We start from the raw sequence: 14736 nt of genomic DNA on the forward strand, positions 1-14736 counted from the left end.
CGCCTACCACGGTATACAAAGCCAAGTTGGCAGTTTTTTTTAAAGAGTAGAAAAGAGATAAGTCAGAACGGACCGGTCAGGTGTTGACGGAAGAGATGCGTTTCCAGATGACACTATACAATATTTTGCAATTAATTATTTCATTCAGTTTACTGGGTCTCTTCATATTGTTGAATCATAGGCTTAGACTGGCTTGTATTTGATACTGTATATGGGCACATCTCCTACATGTGTAAAATAACTGACAAAGGCTGATGAAGTCACTGTTTAAAGATAAACAGTAAATATTAAAGATGAAAAATATATTATATGGACAAGTTGAAACTGTAAATATGTGTTACTTGCAGCATTACTTGTTTAATGTTGATAGAAACGCAGTTATTTGTGTGTTCATCACTCATTTTGCATTAACTGTAGCAGATACAGCTTTCAATCTAAAATAGATTAGGAAAGGTTTAGAAGAATTGTTCATTAGTTATAAAAAGAATATGTGAACCTTGACCACAAAACCAGCTGAATAAGTAAGCTTTCAATTGATGTAAGGTTTGTTTTATGATAGTTATATATCAGCCAAATACTAGTTAAAACTAGAATTTGATGCAATAAAAAAAAGTGAATATTGAGAATTTTTGAAGTTGTCCAGAGGCACTGGAGCATGCCGTTGCTAAGAAACAGGTTTTTAATCATCCCTTTAGTTGGGTTTGCCACAAATATTCCAGTGCTTAAGTCTAGTTTAAGACTGGTTTTGTGATCCAAGGTCACACTTTGTAAAGTGTTAGCTAAATATTTTGGTGTAGTAGGAACTGCCTGTTTTTGCAAAAAGATTTACCCAAGTCACCAGATAGTGGAAGGTGGGCAAATTGTCATGACTATACCTTTAAAATATACTCCGAATACAACGTCCAATTGCAGTTACGGCCACTATAAATACAAGGCATTTTGAATATTTTACATTGCAAAAAATTTATTCACTGCAGGCTGCTTTGCAAAAACAAACTAAGGGCCAACACAAAACGCTGATAAGCTAAAAACTAATAGCGTTTGCATATAGGCAACTGTGGACCGAGGCAAGAATCAATAGTCAGGCTTCAGCATCGTCACTACAGAAAGACTAGCTTCCATTACACCACCCATGCATTGCGTCACATTCCATTAACATTTACCTTTTCACAAGCCCCACTCCTAAAATAGGCTTTCCTCATTTTGACTGGTCAAGGCAACAGTGACCCTTGGAAAACACTTCAACTAAATCTGTTTTAACGCCTGAAATGCACAACCAAAGTTAAGCGCTTCTACACTATTGTTGACCTATTTAAACTCGGGGTATAGGGATGTTATTTAAGTAGGTAGAGGCTTTTGCATCTACCATGCATTACCTAGCAAAATGCAGTAAGTCGTGTAACAAGTATAAACACAAATTAACGCTTAAGGTAGAATGGCAGACAAATCAGAACCATAAAATGTCAAACATGTAAATGAGATGTGCAAAACTTCTTGAAGGACAACCACCATGTATAAGTCACTTAAGTTTATTCATCACTTTACTTCATCCATTTCAAATTATTGTCGGCCAAAGTCCTTTACATTGAGGGGCCCAACAGATGCTTGCTCCCACCGTAGACCTACGGAAAACAGCCTAGTGAGACACTTCTAAGACCATAATCATGTGTAGTTAATACGTTTTAATCCATACCTCCAAGAACCTGATCGCTTGCACTGCTGCAGGTTGAGTCACAGCAGCCACACACCTGATCAGATTCATCCACAGACACCCACCTGCAAAACAAAGACATCCGCAATAATGAACGTCACCCTACTGACCCAGTTAAGGCTATTTGGGGCAACATACCCATTAGGGTAGAACGAGCAGGCCTTCTGCGCAGGATTTGTAGGAGTGGCTCCAGGAACTGCCTTCAAAACGCATGTGATGTAGACCTGAAAAGACAAGTTTTAGGTTTCCAAACAGTGCACTATGTATTCAAAACTAAGGCAGATACATACCAGCCCACTGTTCACTTGCAGGAACCTGAAAGCCTCCAGCTGAAACTGCAGCTTTTTAATTTGAGTACGCGGCAGATAGTGAGAGCTGGAGCCGGTGAACTTGGCATCAACCAGGCATCTGGTGAAGAAACAAGTTAAACACCCTGCAATACTACTAGGACAGGCTGGGTAAATGGGTATGTCTTACCCATTATTCTCAATGAATGAGTATCTGGGGGCGGAGTTCACATCAGGGGATGCAGTGGCTACGCAACTGTCCACAAACACACGGACAGGTACATGGTTGTACGTCTTCACGGAGGCCTCAATATTTACAATGTCACCCAGGAAGTACTGGTTTGAAGGTCTCTCAAACTGCCACTCATCTGTTTAAAAAAATAGACGAGGTTTACAAAAGTTGAAATCACATTAAAAGATAGACCTGTGTAATACAAACCAGTCATAAGCTTGAGGGAGAAGACAAACCGCTCTTCTGCGACCTTAGTAGCTGCATATGGTACCCAAGTGGGCACCAGGCCGTTGCTGCTCACATTATGCATTCTGTAGATTGTAGAAAGTTGATCACCGCAAACTGCCTCATCTTTTACTACACACATGGGTTTGAGTATACAGCCATCTTGAACTTAAGAACCTTACCTTGGATAGTGACACTCAATACTGACCACAGCACCACTACTCCTGGCAACAGGAACATCATTTGAAACCTCTTGGGGAGTGTAGACCAGGGAGAAGGTATAAATAAGCTCATCTTCGGTCACCTGACGAAACAAGAATGTTACTCAAGAATGGTTCAGAACTTATGCTTTTGGTAAGAGGACCGGTCTTCTCACAGTTAACATGCTGCCACATCCATGGAGTTCTGACTCAAAGATGAGCACTCGAGCATTATTGTCCTGCCCTATTGGTCCACAGCCTCCCAGTGCAAAACCAGAAGCCATTAGTAGTGTTCCAGTCCCAAAGAAGTCCTCCATCACTTCCACATACAATGAATTCTCACCGCACTGAGCCCCTACACTATTGGAAGAAATAGGGTGACGCAGCTCAAAAGGAATCTCTGGCTGTACCGGTTCTTCTGGTAGTCTTGGAAAGGTCCACATCAGTTTTTCCATCGGACCCTGGAAAAGCTGTTTAGACTGAACACCTACAGGATCTTGACCAGGCCTTCCACCAACCATATCAGGAGTCTGCATTGAAAACTGAGAAGGAAATCTTTGTGGCACAAGCATGGGGTTGTTGGTTTGGGGAAACCTGGTTTCACTCTGCTGAGGAACTTGCATTGAAACCTGAGAAGGAAATCTTTGTGGCACAAGCTTGGGGTTGTTGGTTTGGGGAAACATAGGCATCCTGGTTTCACTCTGCTGAGGAACTTGCATTTGTGACCGAGGACTAAATGTACGAGGAATCTGAGTTTGAGCTGATCTTCCTCGCCATTGTGCATCAGACAAGCCAACTGCAAGAACAACAAACAACCCAAATCCTACTTGCCACAGCCCCACCATTGCTAAACTTGAGTTTTCATGAGGCATTAGGCGCCCAGAATCAAAATTTATACATCTGGAAATCAGGATGGCTCCGCCCCTCCAGTGATTGGTGCAATGATTCTCTAGACTTGTTCATTTACCTAACCAGCTTGCAACAGGTGGATGTATTTAAGGTAAGGGATTGAGTGATTATCGGACTCTGTAAGCCTTTTTTACAAGTACAGGATTGGAGGATAGGATATAGTGTTATAATAAAAAAAGAAGAAAGTCATTTTGATCTGCACTCTATACCAAGATATACAGTAGGTGGTAGAACTCCAACGATGTGATCGGCCATAAAACTGGACTAAGAACAACAGGTGCATGTTGTTGGAAATTACGCAGATAGAAATCAGGACATGGATATTTTGAATTAAGAGCTATACTCTTGCTTATTTTAAGTGTAAAATTGTCACATACAAGGTTTTGTTGGCTTTTGCAACAAATATTCCAGTGACACTGGAATCCAGGGTCACACATTGTAAATGGTGTAACCTTAATATCTTTGTGTAGTAGTAACTGCCTGTTTTTGCAAAAGACAATAAAAAACAGTTGGCAGGTAGATTTTCCCAGGTCAATGGATATTGGAAAGTGGAATATACTCTGAAAACAACTGTCCAATTGCAGCTAAGCGTTAATGCTTGTAAAAATATATAAATACAAGGCATTGTGAATATTTCATATGGCAAAAATGTGTTCAAAACAGGAGGCTTTGCAAAAACTAAAATTTGAATTGAATGTGTAGTAGTTGTCAGCTGCGTTAATTGCTAAAACCAACTACAAACTCGAAAAACAAAGGTGATAAGCTAAAATCTAATAGGATGTGCATAGTATAGGCAACTGTGTACAGAGGCAAGAATCCAGCTTCGTGCTTCAGCAATGTCTTTTAAGGAAAAATCTAGCTTCCATTACAACACCACTTGTTACCTATGAAGGCACGTGTACACATACACCAAAGGGGGCTTGAGCCCCTGCCCTATACTTGAGAAAAGGTGCTCTTTTTTTTCTGGGGATTTTTTTTATGAATACATAAATACATGCGTGTTTCTGTTTGCGCATAGCTTTAAAAATCAGAATATCAGGTCGGGTCAGGAAATGTTTAAAAAATCTGACATACAGGCCGACTACTTAATCTAAAAACAACAGCTGAATGCAGTAAAATGAATAATGTCATCCAAATCGAGACATGCATATCAAGTGTTAAATAAAATGAGCTCATTTTCATATATTTAATGAAAGGCATTGCAAATGAATACGATAAACAAAATACCTAAAGAATATCACCACAGAACTTCCCCAGTTCATGACTTATATCAAGAGTATTTTCCCTTTAAATGTTGTTTAAATATGCATATAGCTGGTTTTGGTTACTTTGAAAGAAATCTACAGAAGCAAACAGATAGCAAGCTTTTAAACAAACACGTTAAATTGTTTGGTAAAATGACATGATTAAAAACATGATTAACTTGTGTTTATTGTGGGATAAAGTGTGTTTTCCACATTTCTAAATGTTGGATTTTGACAAAACAGCGATTTGAAACGTGCGGTGTGCTCCGATTAGACAGTTGCCCAGTGCTTTGTGATTGGCGGAATATGTCAAGCGTGTGGCGGAAATGTTACGAGACCGTTAGTCAGTGCATCTCTCACTCTAAAACATTTTGCGTTATAACAATTGCAAAAGCAGTACACTAATAACAGCAGTGTCCGATTAAATGACACTAGCAGATGAATGCAATTCTGCTGTGACATGGCTGCCATAAATGAGAGAATACAAATAAATTGTTAAGTTAGGGTTAATATTTTTAGTAAATAAATATTAGATGTGCCCTTTTTTCCACTTGAGCCCCTGCATCTTAAAATGTTTGTGCATGTCCCTGCACCTATGTGTTGCATCACACTACTTGCTAGAGAAGCTGTGCCATAACACATTTAGCTCTTCACAAGCTACATGAGTCTTCTAAACTGTCCACCTAAAATAGTCTTTCCTCATTTAACTATGTTCAAGTCATATATCCTAGAAGACATTTCAGCTTGGATGAAAGAGCATCACCTCCAGCTGAATCCAGCCAAGACAGAACTTCATGTTTTCAGCACACCCAACGGTGCAACATGATCTCACCATTCAACACAATCACTCCTTCCAAAACAGACAGGAACCTCAGTCATATTTGAACAGTTGTCCTTCAATGATCGTGCCAATATGCCTTATTCAACATTTGAGAGGTTAGACCCTATCATGCATGCTGCAAAGGCTATCAAACCACTCCAGCCGATTCAAAACTCGGCACCACCCCTCATCTTCCAACAGCCCAAAAGGGCTCATTTGACACCCCTTTTCATCTCTCTCCACTGGCTACCTGTATCAGATTCCAGTCACTTATGCTTGCCTACAGGACTAATACTGGATCTGCACTAGCATACTTTTACCCCTCCTACACCCCATCAAGTACTCAACGTTCAGTAAACGAGCGGCATCTTGTAGTGCCTTCTCATAAGTGCAGAAAAATCACTTTCCTTCTCAGTCTCCTTTACATCTCCTCCTGGTGGAACATTCCTAACTCTGTCAACAACATCTCACATCCGTCAAAAAACTACTTAAAACCCACCTCTTCTGTGAATACTTGACAGACCAAGTAATGCACACTAACCCTTGCTTTCTCAACAGGTAGTGGTCTAACTTTTTTGAAACTAGTAACTTTGTATTAGCACCTATTATATTGCGCCTTTGGATAAAAGCGTCTGCTAAACGTAAATGAGTCATTGAACTTGGAAAACAAGTCAACGAAATCTGATTCAAGGAAGAATTAGCAGTATGTGTGAAGTTAAGCACACACCCAAAGTGAAGTGCTTCTACACCATTGGTCAATTATTTAGCCTCAGGGTTTAAGGATATTATTTTTGGGTAGTTACAGGCTTTTTTTGTATCTTTCATGCATTACCTAGCAAGTCAGTAAAAGTCCTGTAACAAGTATTCATCCAAATTACCACTTAAGGTAGAAGGGCTTTGAGAGAAGAGAACCATAAACAAATGTAAATGAGATGTGAAAGACTAAGGACGACCACATATAAATCACTTAAGTTTATTCATCACTTGACTTCATCCATTTCAAATTAGCGTCGGCCAAAGTCCTTCACATTGAGGGGCCCAACAGATGCTTGCTCCCACCGTAGACCTACGGAGAACAGCCTAGTGAGAAACTTCTAAGACCATAATCATGTGTAGTTAATACATTTTAAGCCATACCTCCAAGAACCTGATCGCTTGCACTGCTGCAGGTTGAGTCACAGCAGCCACACACCTGATCAGATTCATCCACAGACACCCACCTGCAAAACAAAGACATCCGCAATAATGAACGTCACCCTACTGACCCAGTTAAGGCTATTTGGGGCAACATACCCATTAGGGTAGAACGAGCAGGCCTTCTGCGCAGGATTTGTAGGAGTGGCTCCAGGAACTGCCTTCAAAACGCATGTGATGTAGACCTGAAAAGACAAGTTTTAGGTTTCCAAACAGTGCACTATGTATTCAAAACTAAGGCAGATACATACCAGCCCACTGTTCACTTGCAGGAACCTGAAAGCCTCCAGCTGAAACTGCAGCTTTTCAATTTGAGTACGCGGCAGATAGTGAGAGCTGGAGCCGGTGAACTTGGCATCAACCAGGCACCTGGTGAAGAAACAAGTTAAACACCCTGCAATACTACTAGGACAGGCTGGGTAAATGGGCATGTCTTACCCATTATTCTCAATGAATGAGTATCTGGGGGCGGAGTTCACATCAGGGGATGCAGTGGCTACGCAACTGTCCACAAACACACGGACAGGTACATGGTTGTACGTCTTCACGGAGGCCTCAATATTTACAATGTCACCCAGGAAGTACTGGTTTGAAGGTCTCTCAAACTGCCACTCATCTGTTTAAAAAAATAGACGAGGTCTACAAAAGTTGAAATCACATTAAAAGATAGACCTGTGTAATACAAACCAGTCATAAGCTTGAGGGAGAAGACAAACCGCTCTTCTGCGACCTTAGTAGCTGCATATGGTACCCAAGTGGGCACCAGGCCGTTGCTGCTCACATTATGCATTCTGTAGATTGTAGAAAGTTGATCACCGCAAACTGCCACATCTTTTACTACACACGTGGGTTTGAGTCTACAGCCATCGTGAACTTAAGAACCTTACCTTGGATAGTGACACTCAATACTGACCACAGCACCACTACTCCTGGCAACAGGAACATCATTTGAAACCTCTTGGGGAGTGTAGACCAGGGAGAAGGTATAAATAAGCTCATCTTCGGTCACCTGACGAAACAAGAATGTTACTCAAGAATGGTTCAGAACTTATGCTTTTGGTAAGAGGACCGGTCTTCTCACAGTTAACATGCTGCCACATCCATGGAGTTCTGACTCAAAGATGAGCACTCGAGCATTATTGTCCTGCCCTATTGGTCCACAGCCTCCCAGTGCAAAACCAGAAGCCATTAGTAGTGTTCCAGTCCCAAAGAAGTCCTCCATCACTTCCACATACAATGAATTCTCACCGCACTGAGCCCCTACACTATTGGAAGAAATAGGATGACGCAGTTCAAAATGAATCTCTGGCTGTACCGGTTCTTCTGGTAGTCTTGGAAAGGTCCACATCAGTTTTTCCATCGGACCCTGGAAAAGCTGTTTAGACTGAACACCTACAGGATCTTGACCAGGCCTTCCACCAACCATATCAGGAGTCTGCATTGAAAACTGAGAAGGAAATCTTTGTGGCACAAGCATGGGGTTGTTGGTTTGGGGAAACCTGGTTTCACTCTGCTGAGGAACTTGCATTGAAACCTGAGAAGGAAATCTTTGTGGCACAAGCTTGGGGTTGTTGGTTTGGGGAAACATAGGCATCCTGGTTTCACTCTGCTGAGGAACTTGCATTTGTGACCGAGGACTAAATGTACGAGGAATCTGAGTTTGAGCTGATCTTCCTCGCCATTGTGCATCAGACAAGCCAACTGCAAGAACAACAAACAACCCAAATCCTACTTGCCACAGCCCCACCATTGCTAAACTTGAGTTTTCATGAGGCATTAGGCGCCCAGAATCAAAATTTATACATCTGGAAATCAGGATGGCTCCGCCCCTCCAGTGATTGGTGCAATGATTCTCTAGACTTGTTCATTTACCTAACCAGCTTGCAACAGGTGGATGTATTTAAGGTAAGGGATTGAGTGATTATCGGACTCTGTAAGCCTTTTTTACAAGTACAGGATTGGAGGATAGGATATAGTGTTATAATAAAAAAAGAAGAAAGTCATTTTGATCTGCACTCTATACCAAGATATACAGTAGGTGGTAGAACTCCAACGATGTGATCGGCCATAAAACTGGACTAAGAACAACAGGTGCATGTTGTTGGAAATTACGCAGATAGAAATCAGGACATGGATATTTTGAATTAAGAGCTATACTCTTGCTTATTTTAAGTGTAAAATTGTCACATACAAGGTTTTGTTGGCTTTTGCAACAAATATTCCAGTGCCACTGGAATCCAGGGTCACACATTGTAAATGGTGTAACCTTAATATCTTTGTGTAGTAGTAACTGCCTGTTTTTGCAAAAGACAATAAAAAACAGTTGGCAGGTAGATTTTCCCAGGTCAATGGATATTGGAAAGTGGAATATACTCTGAAAACAACTGTCCAATTGCAGTTAAGCGTTAATGCTTGTAAAAATATATAAATACAAGGCATTGTGAATATTTCATATGGCAAAAATGTGTTCAAAACAGGAGGCTTTGCAAAAACTAAAATTTGAATTGAATGTGTAGTAGTTGTCAGCTGCGTTAATTGCTAAAACCAACTACAAACTCGAAAAACAAAGGTGATAAGCTAAAATCTAATAGGATGTGCATAATATAGGCAACTGTGTACAGAGGCAAGAATCCAGCTTCGTGCTTCAGCAATGTCTTTTAAGGAAAAATCTAGCTTCCATTACAACACCACTTGTTACCTATGAAGGCACGTGTACACATACACCAAAGGGGGCTTGAGCCCCTGCCCTATACTTGAGAAAAGGTGCTCTTTTTTTCTGGGGATTTTTTTTATGAATACATAAATACATGCGTGTTTCTGTTTGCGCATAGCTTTAAAAATCTGAATATCAGGTCGGGTCAGGAAATGTTTAAAAAATCTGACATACAGGCCGACTACTTAATCTAAAAACAACAGCTGAATGCAGTAAAATGAATAATGTCATCCAAATCGAGACATGCATATCAAGTGTTAAATAAAATGAGCTCATTTTCATATATTTAATGAAAGGCATTGCAAATGAATACGATAAACAAAATACCTAAAGAATATCACCACAGAACTTCCCCAGTTCATGACTTATATCAAGAGTATTTTCCCTTTAAATGTTGTTTAAATATGCATATAGCTGGTTTTGGTTACTTTAAAAGAAATCTACAGAAGCAAACAGATAGCAAGCTTTTAAACAAACACGTTAAATTGTTTGGTAAAATGACATGATTAAAAACATGATTAACTTGTGTTTATTGTGGGATAAAGTGTGTTTTCCACATTTCTAAATGTTGGATTTTGACAAAACAGCGCTTTGAAACGTGCAGTGTGCTCCGATTAGACAGTTGCCCAGTTCTTTGTGATTGGCGGAATATGTCAAGCGTGTGGCGGAAATGTTACGAGACCGTTAGCCAGTGCATCGCTCACTCTAAAATGTTTTGCGTTATAACAATTGCAAAAGCAGTACACTAATAACAGCAGTGTCCGATTAAATGACACTAGCAGATGAATGCAATTCTGCTGTGACATGGCTGCCATAAATGAGAGAATACAAATAAATTGTTAAGTTAGGGTTAATATTTTTAGAAAATAAATATTAGAAGTGCCCTTTTTTTCCACTTGAGCCCCTGCATCTTAAAATGTTTGTGCATGTCCCTGCACCTATGCGTTGCATCACACTAATTGCTAGAGAAGCTGTGCCATAACACATTTAGCTCTTCCCAAGCTACGTGAATCTTGTAAACTGTCCACCTAAAATAGTCTTTCCTCATTTAACTATGTTCAAGAAGACATTTCAGCTTGGATGAAAGAGCATCACCTCCAGCTGAATCCAGCCAAGACAGAACTACATGTTTTCAGCACACCCCACGTTGCAACATGATCTCACCATTCAACACAATCACTCCTTCCCAAACAGACAGGAACATCAGTCATGTTTGATGAACAGTTGTCCTTCAATGATCGTGCCAATATGCCTTATTCAACATTTGAGAGGTTAGACCCTATCATGCATGCTGCAAAGGCTATCAAACCACTCCAGCCGATTCAAAACTCAGCAGCACCACTCGTCTTCCAACAGCCCAAAAGGGCTCATTTGACACCCCTTTTCATCTCTCTCCACTGGCTACCGGTGGAAACCTGTATCAGATTCCAGTCACTTATGCTTACCTACAGGACTATCACTGGATCTGCACCAGCATACTTTCACCCCCTCCTACACCCCATCAAGTACTCTACGGTCAGTACACGAGCAGCATCTTGTAGTGCCTTCTCATAAGTGCAGAAAAATCACTTTCCTTCTCAGTCTCCTTTACATCTCCTCCTGGTGGAACAGTCCTAACTCTGTCAACAACCATCAAAAAACTACTTAAAACCCACCTCTTCTGTGAATACTTGACAGACTAAGTAATGCACACTAACCCTCGCTTTCTCAACAGGTAGTGGCCTAACTTTTTTGAAACTAGTAACTTTGTATTAGCACCTATTGTATTGCGCCTTTGGATAAAAGCGTCTGCTAAATGTAAATGAGTCATTGAACTTGGAAAACAAGTCAACGAAATCTGATTCAAGGAAGAATTAGCAGTATGTGTGAAGTTAAGCACACACCCAAAGTGAAGTGCTTCTACACCATTGGTCAATTATTTAGCCTCAGGGTTTAAGGATATTATTTTGGGGTAGTTACAGGCTTTTTTTGTATCTTTCATGCATTACCTAGCAAGTCATTAAAAGTCCTGTAACAAGTATTCATCCAAATTACCACTTAAGGTAGAAGGGCTTTGAGAGAAGATAACCATAAAAACATTTAAACGAGATGTGAAAGACTAAGGACGACCACGTATAAATCACTTAAGTTTATTCATCACTTGACTTCATCCATTTCAAATTAGCGTCGGCCAAAGTCCTTCACATTGAGGGGCCCAACAGATGCTTGCTCCCACCGTAGACCTACGGAGAACAACCTAGTGAGAAACTTCTAAGACCATAATCATGTGTAGTTAATACGTTTTAATCCATACCTCCAAGAACCTGATCGCTTGCACTGCTGCAGGTTGAGTCACAGCAGCCACACACCTGATCAGATTCATCCACAGACACCCACCTGCAAAACAAAGACATCCGCAATAATGAACGTCACCCTACTGACCCAGTTAAGGCTATTTGGGGTAACATACCCATTAGGGGAGAACGAGCAGGCCTTCTGCGCAGGATTTGTAGGAGTGGCTCCAGGAACTGCCTTCAAAATGCATGTGATGTAGACCTGAAAAGACAAGTTTCAGGTTTCCAAACAGTGCACTATGTATTCAAAACTAAGGCAGATACATACCAGCTCACTGTTCACTTGCAGGAACCTGAAAGCCTCCAGCTGAAACTGCAGCTTTTCAATTTGAGTACGCGGCAGATAGCGAGAGCTGGAGCCGGTGAACTTGGCATCAACCAGGCACCTGGTGAAGAAACAAGTTAAACACCCTGCAATACTACTAGGACAGGCTGGGTAAATGGGCATGTCTTACCCATTATTCTCAATGAATGAGTATCTGGGGGCAGAGTTCACATCAGGGGATGCAGTGGCTACGCAACTGTCCACAAACACACGGACAGGTACATGGTTGTACGTCTTCACAGAGGCCTCAATATTTACAATGTCACCCAGGAAGTACTGGTTTGAAGGTCTCTCAAACTGCCACTCATCTGTTTCAAGGAAGAAAATAAAAAAAGTCTACAAAAGTTGAAACCACATTAAAAGATAAAGCTGTGTAATACAAACCAGTCATAAGCTTGAGGGAGAAGACAAACCGCTCTTCTGCGACCTTAGTAGCTGCATATGGTACCCAAGTGGGCACCAGGACGTTGCTGCTCACATTATGCATTCTGTAGATTGTAGAAAGTTGATCACCGCAAACTGCCACATCTTTAACTACACACGTGGGTTTGAGTATACAGCCATCTTGAACTTAAGAACCTTACCTTGGATAGTGACACTCAATACTGACCACAGCACCACTACTCCTGGCAACAGGAACATCATTTGAAACCTCTTGGGGAGTATAGACCAGGGTGAAGGTATAAATAAGCTCATCTTCGGTCACCTGACGAAACAAGAATGTTACTCAAGAATGGTTCAGAACTTATGCTTTTGGTAAGAGGATCGGTCTTCTCACAGTTAACATGCTGCCACAGCCATGGAGTTCTGACTCAAAGATGAGCACTCGAGCATTATTGTCCTGCCCTATTGGTCCACAGCCTCCCAGTGCAAAACCAGAAGCCATTAGTAGTGTTCCAGTCCCAAAGAAGTCCTCCATCACTTCCACATACAATGAATTCTCACCGCACTGAGCCCCTACACTATTGGAAGAAATAGGGTGACGCAGCTCAAAAGGAATCTCTGGCTGTACTGGTTCTTCTGGTAGTCTTGGAAAGGTCCACATCAGTTTTTCCATCGGACCCTGGAAAAGCTGTTTAGACTGAACACCTACAGGATCTTGACCAGGCCTTCCACCAACCATATTAGGAGTCTGCTTTGAAACTGTAGAAGGAAATCTCTGTGGCACAAGCTTGGGGTTGTTGGTTTGGGGAAACATAGGCATCCTGGTTTCACTCTGCTGAGGAACTTGCATTTGTGACCGAGGACTAAATGAACGATGTTTCTGAGTTTGCACTGATCTTCCTCGCCATTGTGCATCAGACAAGCCAACTGCAAGAACAACAACCAAACCAAATCCTACTTGCCACAATCCCATCATCGCTAAACTTTTGATTTGATGAAGCATTAGGAGCCCAGCATCAACATTTATACATCTGGAAATCAGGATGGCTCCGCCCCTCCAGTGATTGGCGTAATGCTTCTCTAGACTTGTTCATTTACCTAACCAGCTTGCAACAGGTGGATTTTGTTGGACATTTATTACGCAGATTAAAATCAGGATGTAGTTACTTTGTATTAAGACTTATGCTTATTTTAATTAGACCGGTCAAGTTAAAACGCAACTTGCACAAAGCATAGCTGAGCTTGTTTTTGTGTTTCTTGTACTTTTTATTAAATCAGCCACATGCTCTAGAAATTATCTACAATAATAAAGCTTAAAAAGCAGACTACTTTCTTCTCATCTTCACAGGGACCATGATCATAAACTATTTATTGTGAATTTACCTTTTTTCCTCCCCATTCCAATTATGCCAACAGGTTCCATGAAGTTTCTTGTTTGAGAAAAAAAAGTCTTCTCAGAGACCAGAGATGGTTGGTTCTTCGGTCTGTTAGCAGATTCCTTTTGGTCAATGCTCTGAGTCTGCACTTTAGGGAGAGTCCCTAGGGAGAGTTTTTGCCAAATTTGCCAGTATAACCCTACTAGTAATGAAAAGGCTAGACTAACAGACAAATAACTATATTGGCCAGTGTTATGTTTACCATTTCATTTTACATCTGACACTCCCTCAATAAATAAAGCACTCAGATAACATTAAAAATTGCATTTTGCAATGCAAAAACAAGTGTACAGAGTATAATACATATAATGCACGTTGACTTAACATAAACATGAATGAAGCCAATAACAAATAATAGACTTTGGGCCATATTCACAAAACATTTAGAGATATTTGTGTTGTTGAACAAGTTTTATTAAATGCTGAAAAGAGACACAGAAAAACTGAAGAAATACGGTAAACGGATGATTAGATGCTTAATATGCCTAATATGTTATACACAGCAGTCTCCACCAGCACACGCTCATGCACAAAATGAGTCGTTTAAGTTTAACGTTAAACTTCTGAATTGTACAATAAACTGTCTATGCCAATATGAGTAACTGCTTCATGAGACGCAGTGTTGCATGTGGGCATAAGTTTGAAGGGGGTAGAATCATGCCAAGTGGGCAAAGCAGATTCTGCCCTAATATTACACCCATGAAAAATGATCCTGCGATATGT

At 40.8% G+C, this 14736-nt stretch overlaps 3 protein-coding genes across 8 annotated transcripts; all 3 read right to left on the reverse strand.

The window, feature by feature from the left end:
- Positions 1–1236: 1236 nt before the first annotated feature.
- LOC306905410 (zona pellucida sperm-binding protein 3-like) lies at positions 1237–3520 on the reverse strand. Of its 3 annotated transcripts, none has more exons than XM_079475991.1 (9): positions 3273–3520; positions 2832–3162; positions 2638–2759; positions 2438–2541; positions 2189–2366; positions 2002–2119; positions 1850–1935; positions 1694–1776; positions 1497–1622 (listed from the first exon to the last, which is right to left on the reverse strand). In XM_079475991.1, exons 1-9 carry the CDS (start codon positions 3437–3439, stop codon positions 1561–1563), a joined length of 1251 nt encoding a protein of 416 aa, XP_079332117.1. In that variant the 5' UTR covers positions 3440–3520; the 3' UTR covers positions 1497–1560. The 3 variants fall into 3 exon arrangements, with proteins under 3 accessions (XP_079332115.1, XP_079332117.1, XP_079332116.1); XM_079475990.1 differs by having other exon boundaries at positions 2832–3197; positions 3285–3514; XM_079475989.1 differs by having other exon boundaries at positions 1237–1622; positions 2832–3516.
- A 2901-nt stretch (positions 3521–6421) lies between these two features.
- On the reverse strand, positions 6422–8648 carry LOC306905276 (zona pellucida sperm-binding protein 3-like). 3 transcript variants are annotated; one of them, XM_079475771.1, is made up of 9 exons: positions 8409–8586; positions 7904–8321; positions 7710–7831; positions 7510–7613; positions 7261–7438; positions 7074–7191; positions 6922–7007; positions 6766–6848; positions 6565–6694 (listed from the first exon to the last, which is right to left on the reverse strand). In XM_079475771.1, exons 1-9 carry the CDS (start codon positions 8570–8572, stop codon positions 6633–6635), a joined length of 1335 nt encoding a protein of 444 aa, XP_079331897.1. In that variant the 5' UTR covers positions 8573–8586; the 3' UTR covers positions 6565–6632. The 3 variants fall into 3 exon arrangements, with proteins under 3 accessions (XP_079331896.1, XP_079331897.1, XP_079331898.1); XM_079475772.1 differs by having other exon boundaries at positions 7904–8234; positions 8345–8453; XM_079475770.1 differs by having other exon boundaries at positions 6422–6694; positions 7904–8648.
- A 2809-nt stretch (positions 8649–11457) lies between these two features.
- LOC306905411 (zona pellucida sperm-binding protein 3-like) lies at positions 11458–13569 on the reverse strand. Of its 2 annotated transcripts, XM_079475993.1 has the most exons (9): positions 13483–13547; positions 12972–13440; positions 12778–12899; positions 12578–12681; positions 12324–12501; positions 12137–12254; positions 11985–12070; positions 11829–11911; positions 11643–11757 (listed from the first exon to the last, which is right to left on the reverse strand). In XM_079475993.1, the coding sequence occupies exons 2-9, from the start codon at positions 13425–13427 to the stop codon at positions 11696–11698; spliced, it is 1209 nt and encodes a 402-aa protein (XP_079332119.1). In that variant the 5' UTR covers positions 13428–13440; positions 13483–13547; the 3' UTR covers positions 11643–11695. The 2 variants fall into 2 exon arrangements, with proteins under 2 accessions (XP_079332118.1, XP_079332119.1); XM_079475992.1 differs by having other exon boundaries at positions 11458–11757; positions 12972–13569.
- Positions 13570–14736: the final 1167 nt, after the last annotated feature.

This window comes from Barbatula barbatula (genome assembly GCF_947034865.1).
Source record: "Barbatula barbatula genome assembly, chromosome: 16".
NCBI classification, from domain to species: Eukaryota; Metazoa; Chordata; class Actinopteri; order Cypriniformes; family Nemacheilidae; genus Barbatula; species Barbatula barbatula.

Coding starts and splice junctions, on each gene's coding strand:
- LOC306905410 (XM_079475989.1), bottom strand. CDS start 3,500: ATGGTGGGGCTGTGGCAAGTAGGATTTGGGTTGTTTGTTGTTCTTGCA. Junction 2,367..2,437: donor CTCCCTCAAGCTTATGACTG/GTTTGTATTACA, acceptor TTTTTTAAACAG/ATGAGTGGCAGTTTGAGAGA. Junction 1,777..1,849: donor TGCTCGTTCTACCCTAATGG/GTATGTTGCCCC, acceptor TTTGTTTTGCAG/GTGGGTGTCTGTGGATGAAT.
- LOC306905411 (XM_079475992.1), bottom strand. CDS start 13,553: ATGATGGGATTGTGGCAAGTAGGATTTGGTTTGGTTGTTGTTCTTGCA. Junction 11,912..11,984: donor TGCTCGTTCTCCCCTAATGG/GTATGTTACCCC, acceptor TTTGTTTTGCAG/GTGGGTGTCTGTGGATGAAT. Junction 11,758..11,828: donor AAGCGATCAGGTTCTTGGAG/GTATGGATTAAA, acceptor TGTTCTCCGTAG/GTCTACGGTGGGAGCAAGCA.
- LOC306905276 (XM_079475770.1), bottom strand. CDS start 8,599: ATGCCTCATGAAAACTCAAGTTTAGCAATGGTGGGGCTGTGGCAAGTA. Junction 7,439..7,509: donor CTCCCTCAAGCTTATGACTG/GTTTGTATTACA, acceptor TTTTTTAAACAG/ATGAGTGGCAGTTTGAGAGA. Junction 6,695..6,765: donor AAGCGATCAGGTTCTTGGAG/GTATGGCTTAAA, acceptor TGTTCTCCGTAG/GTCTACGGTGGGAGCAAGCA.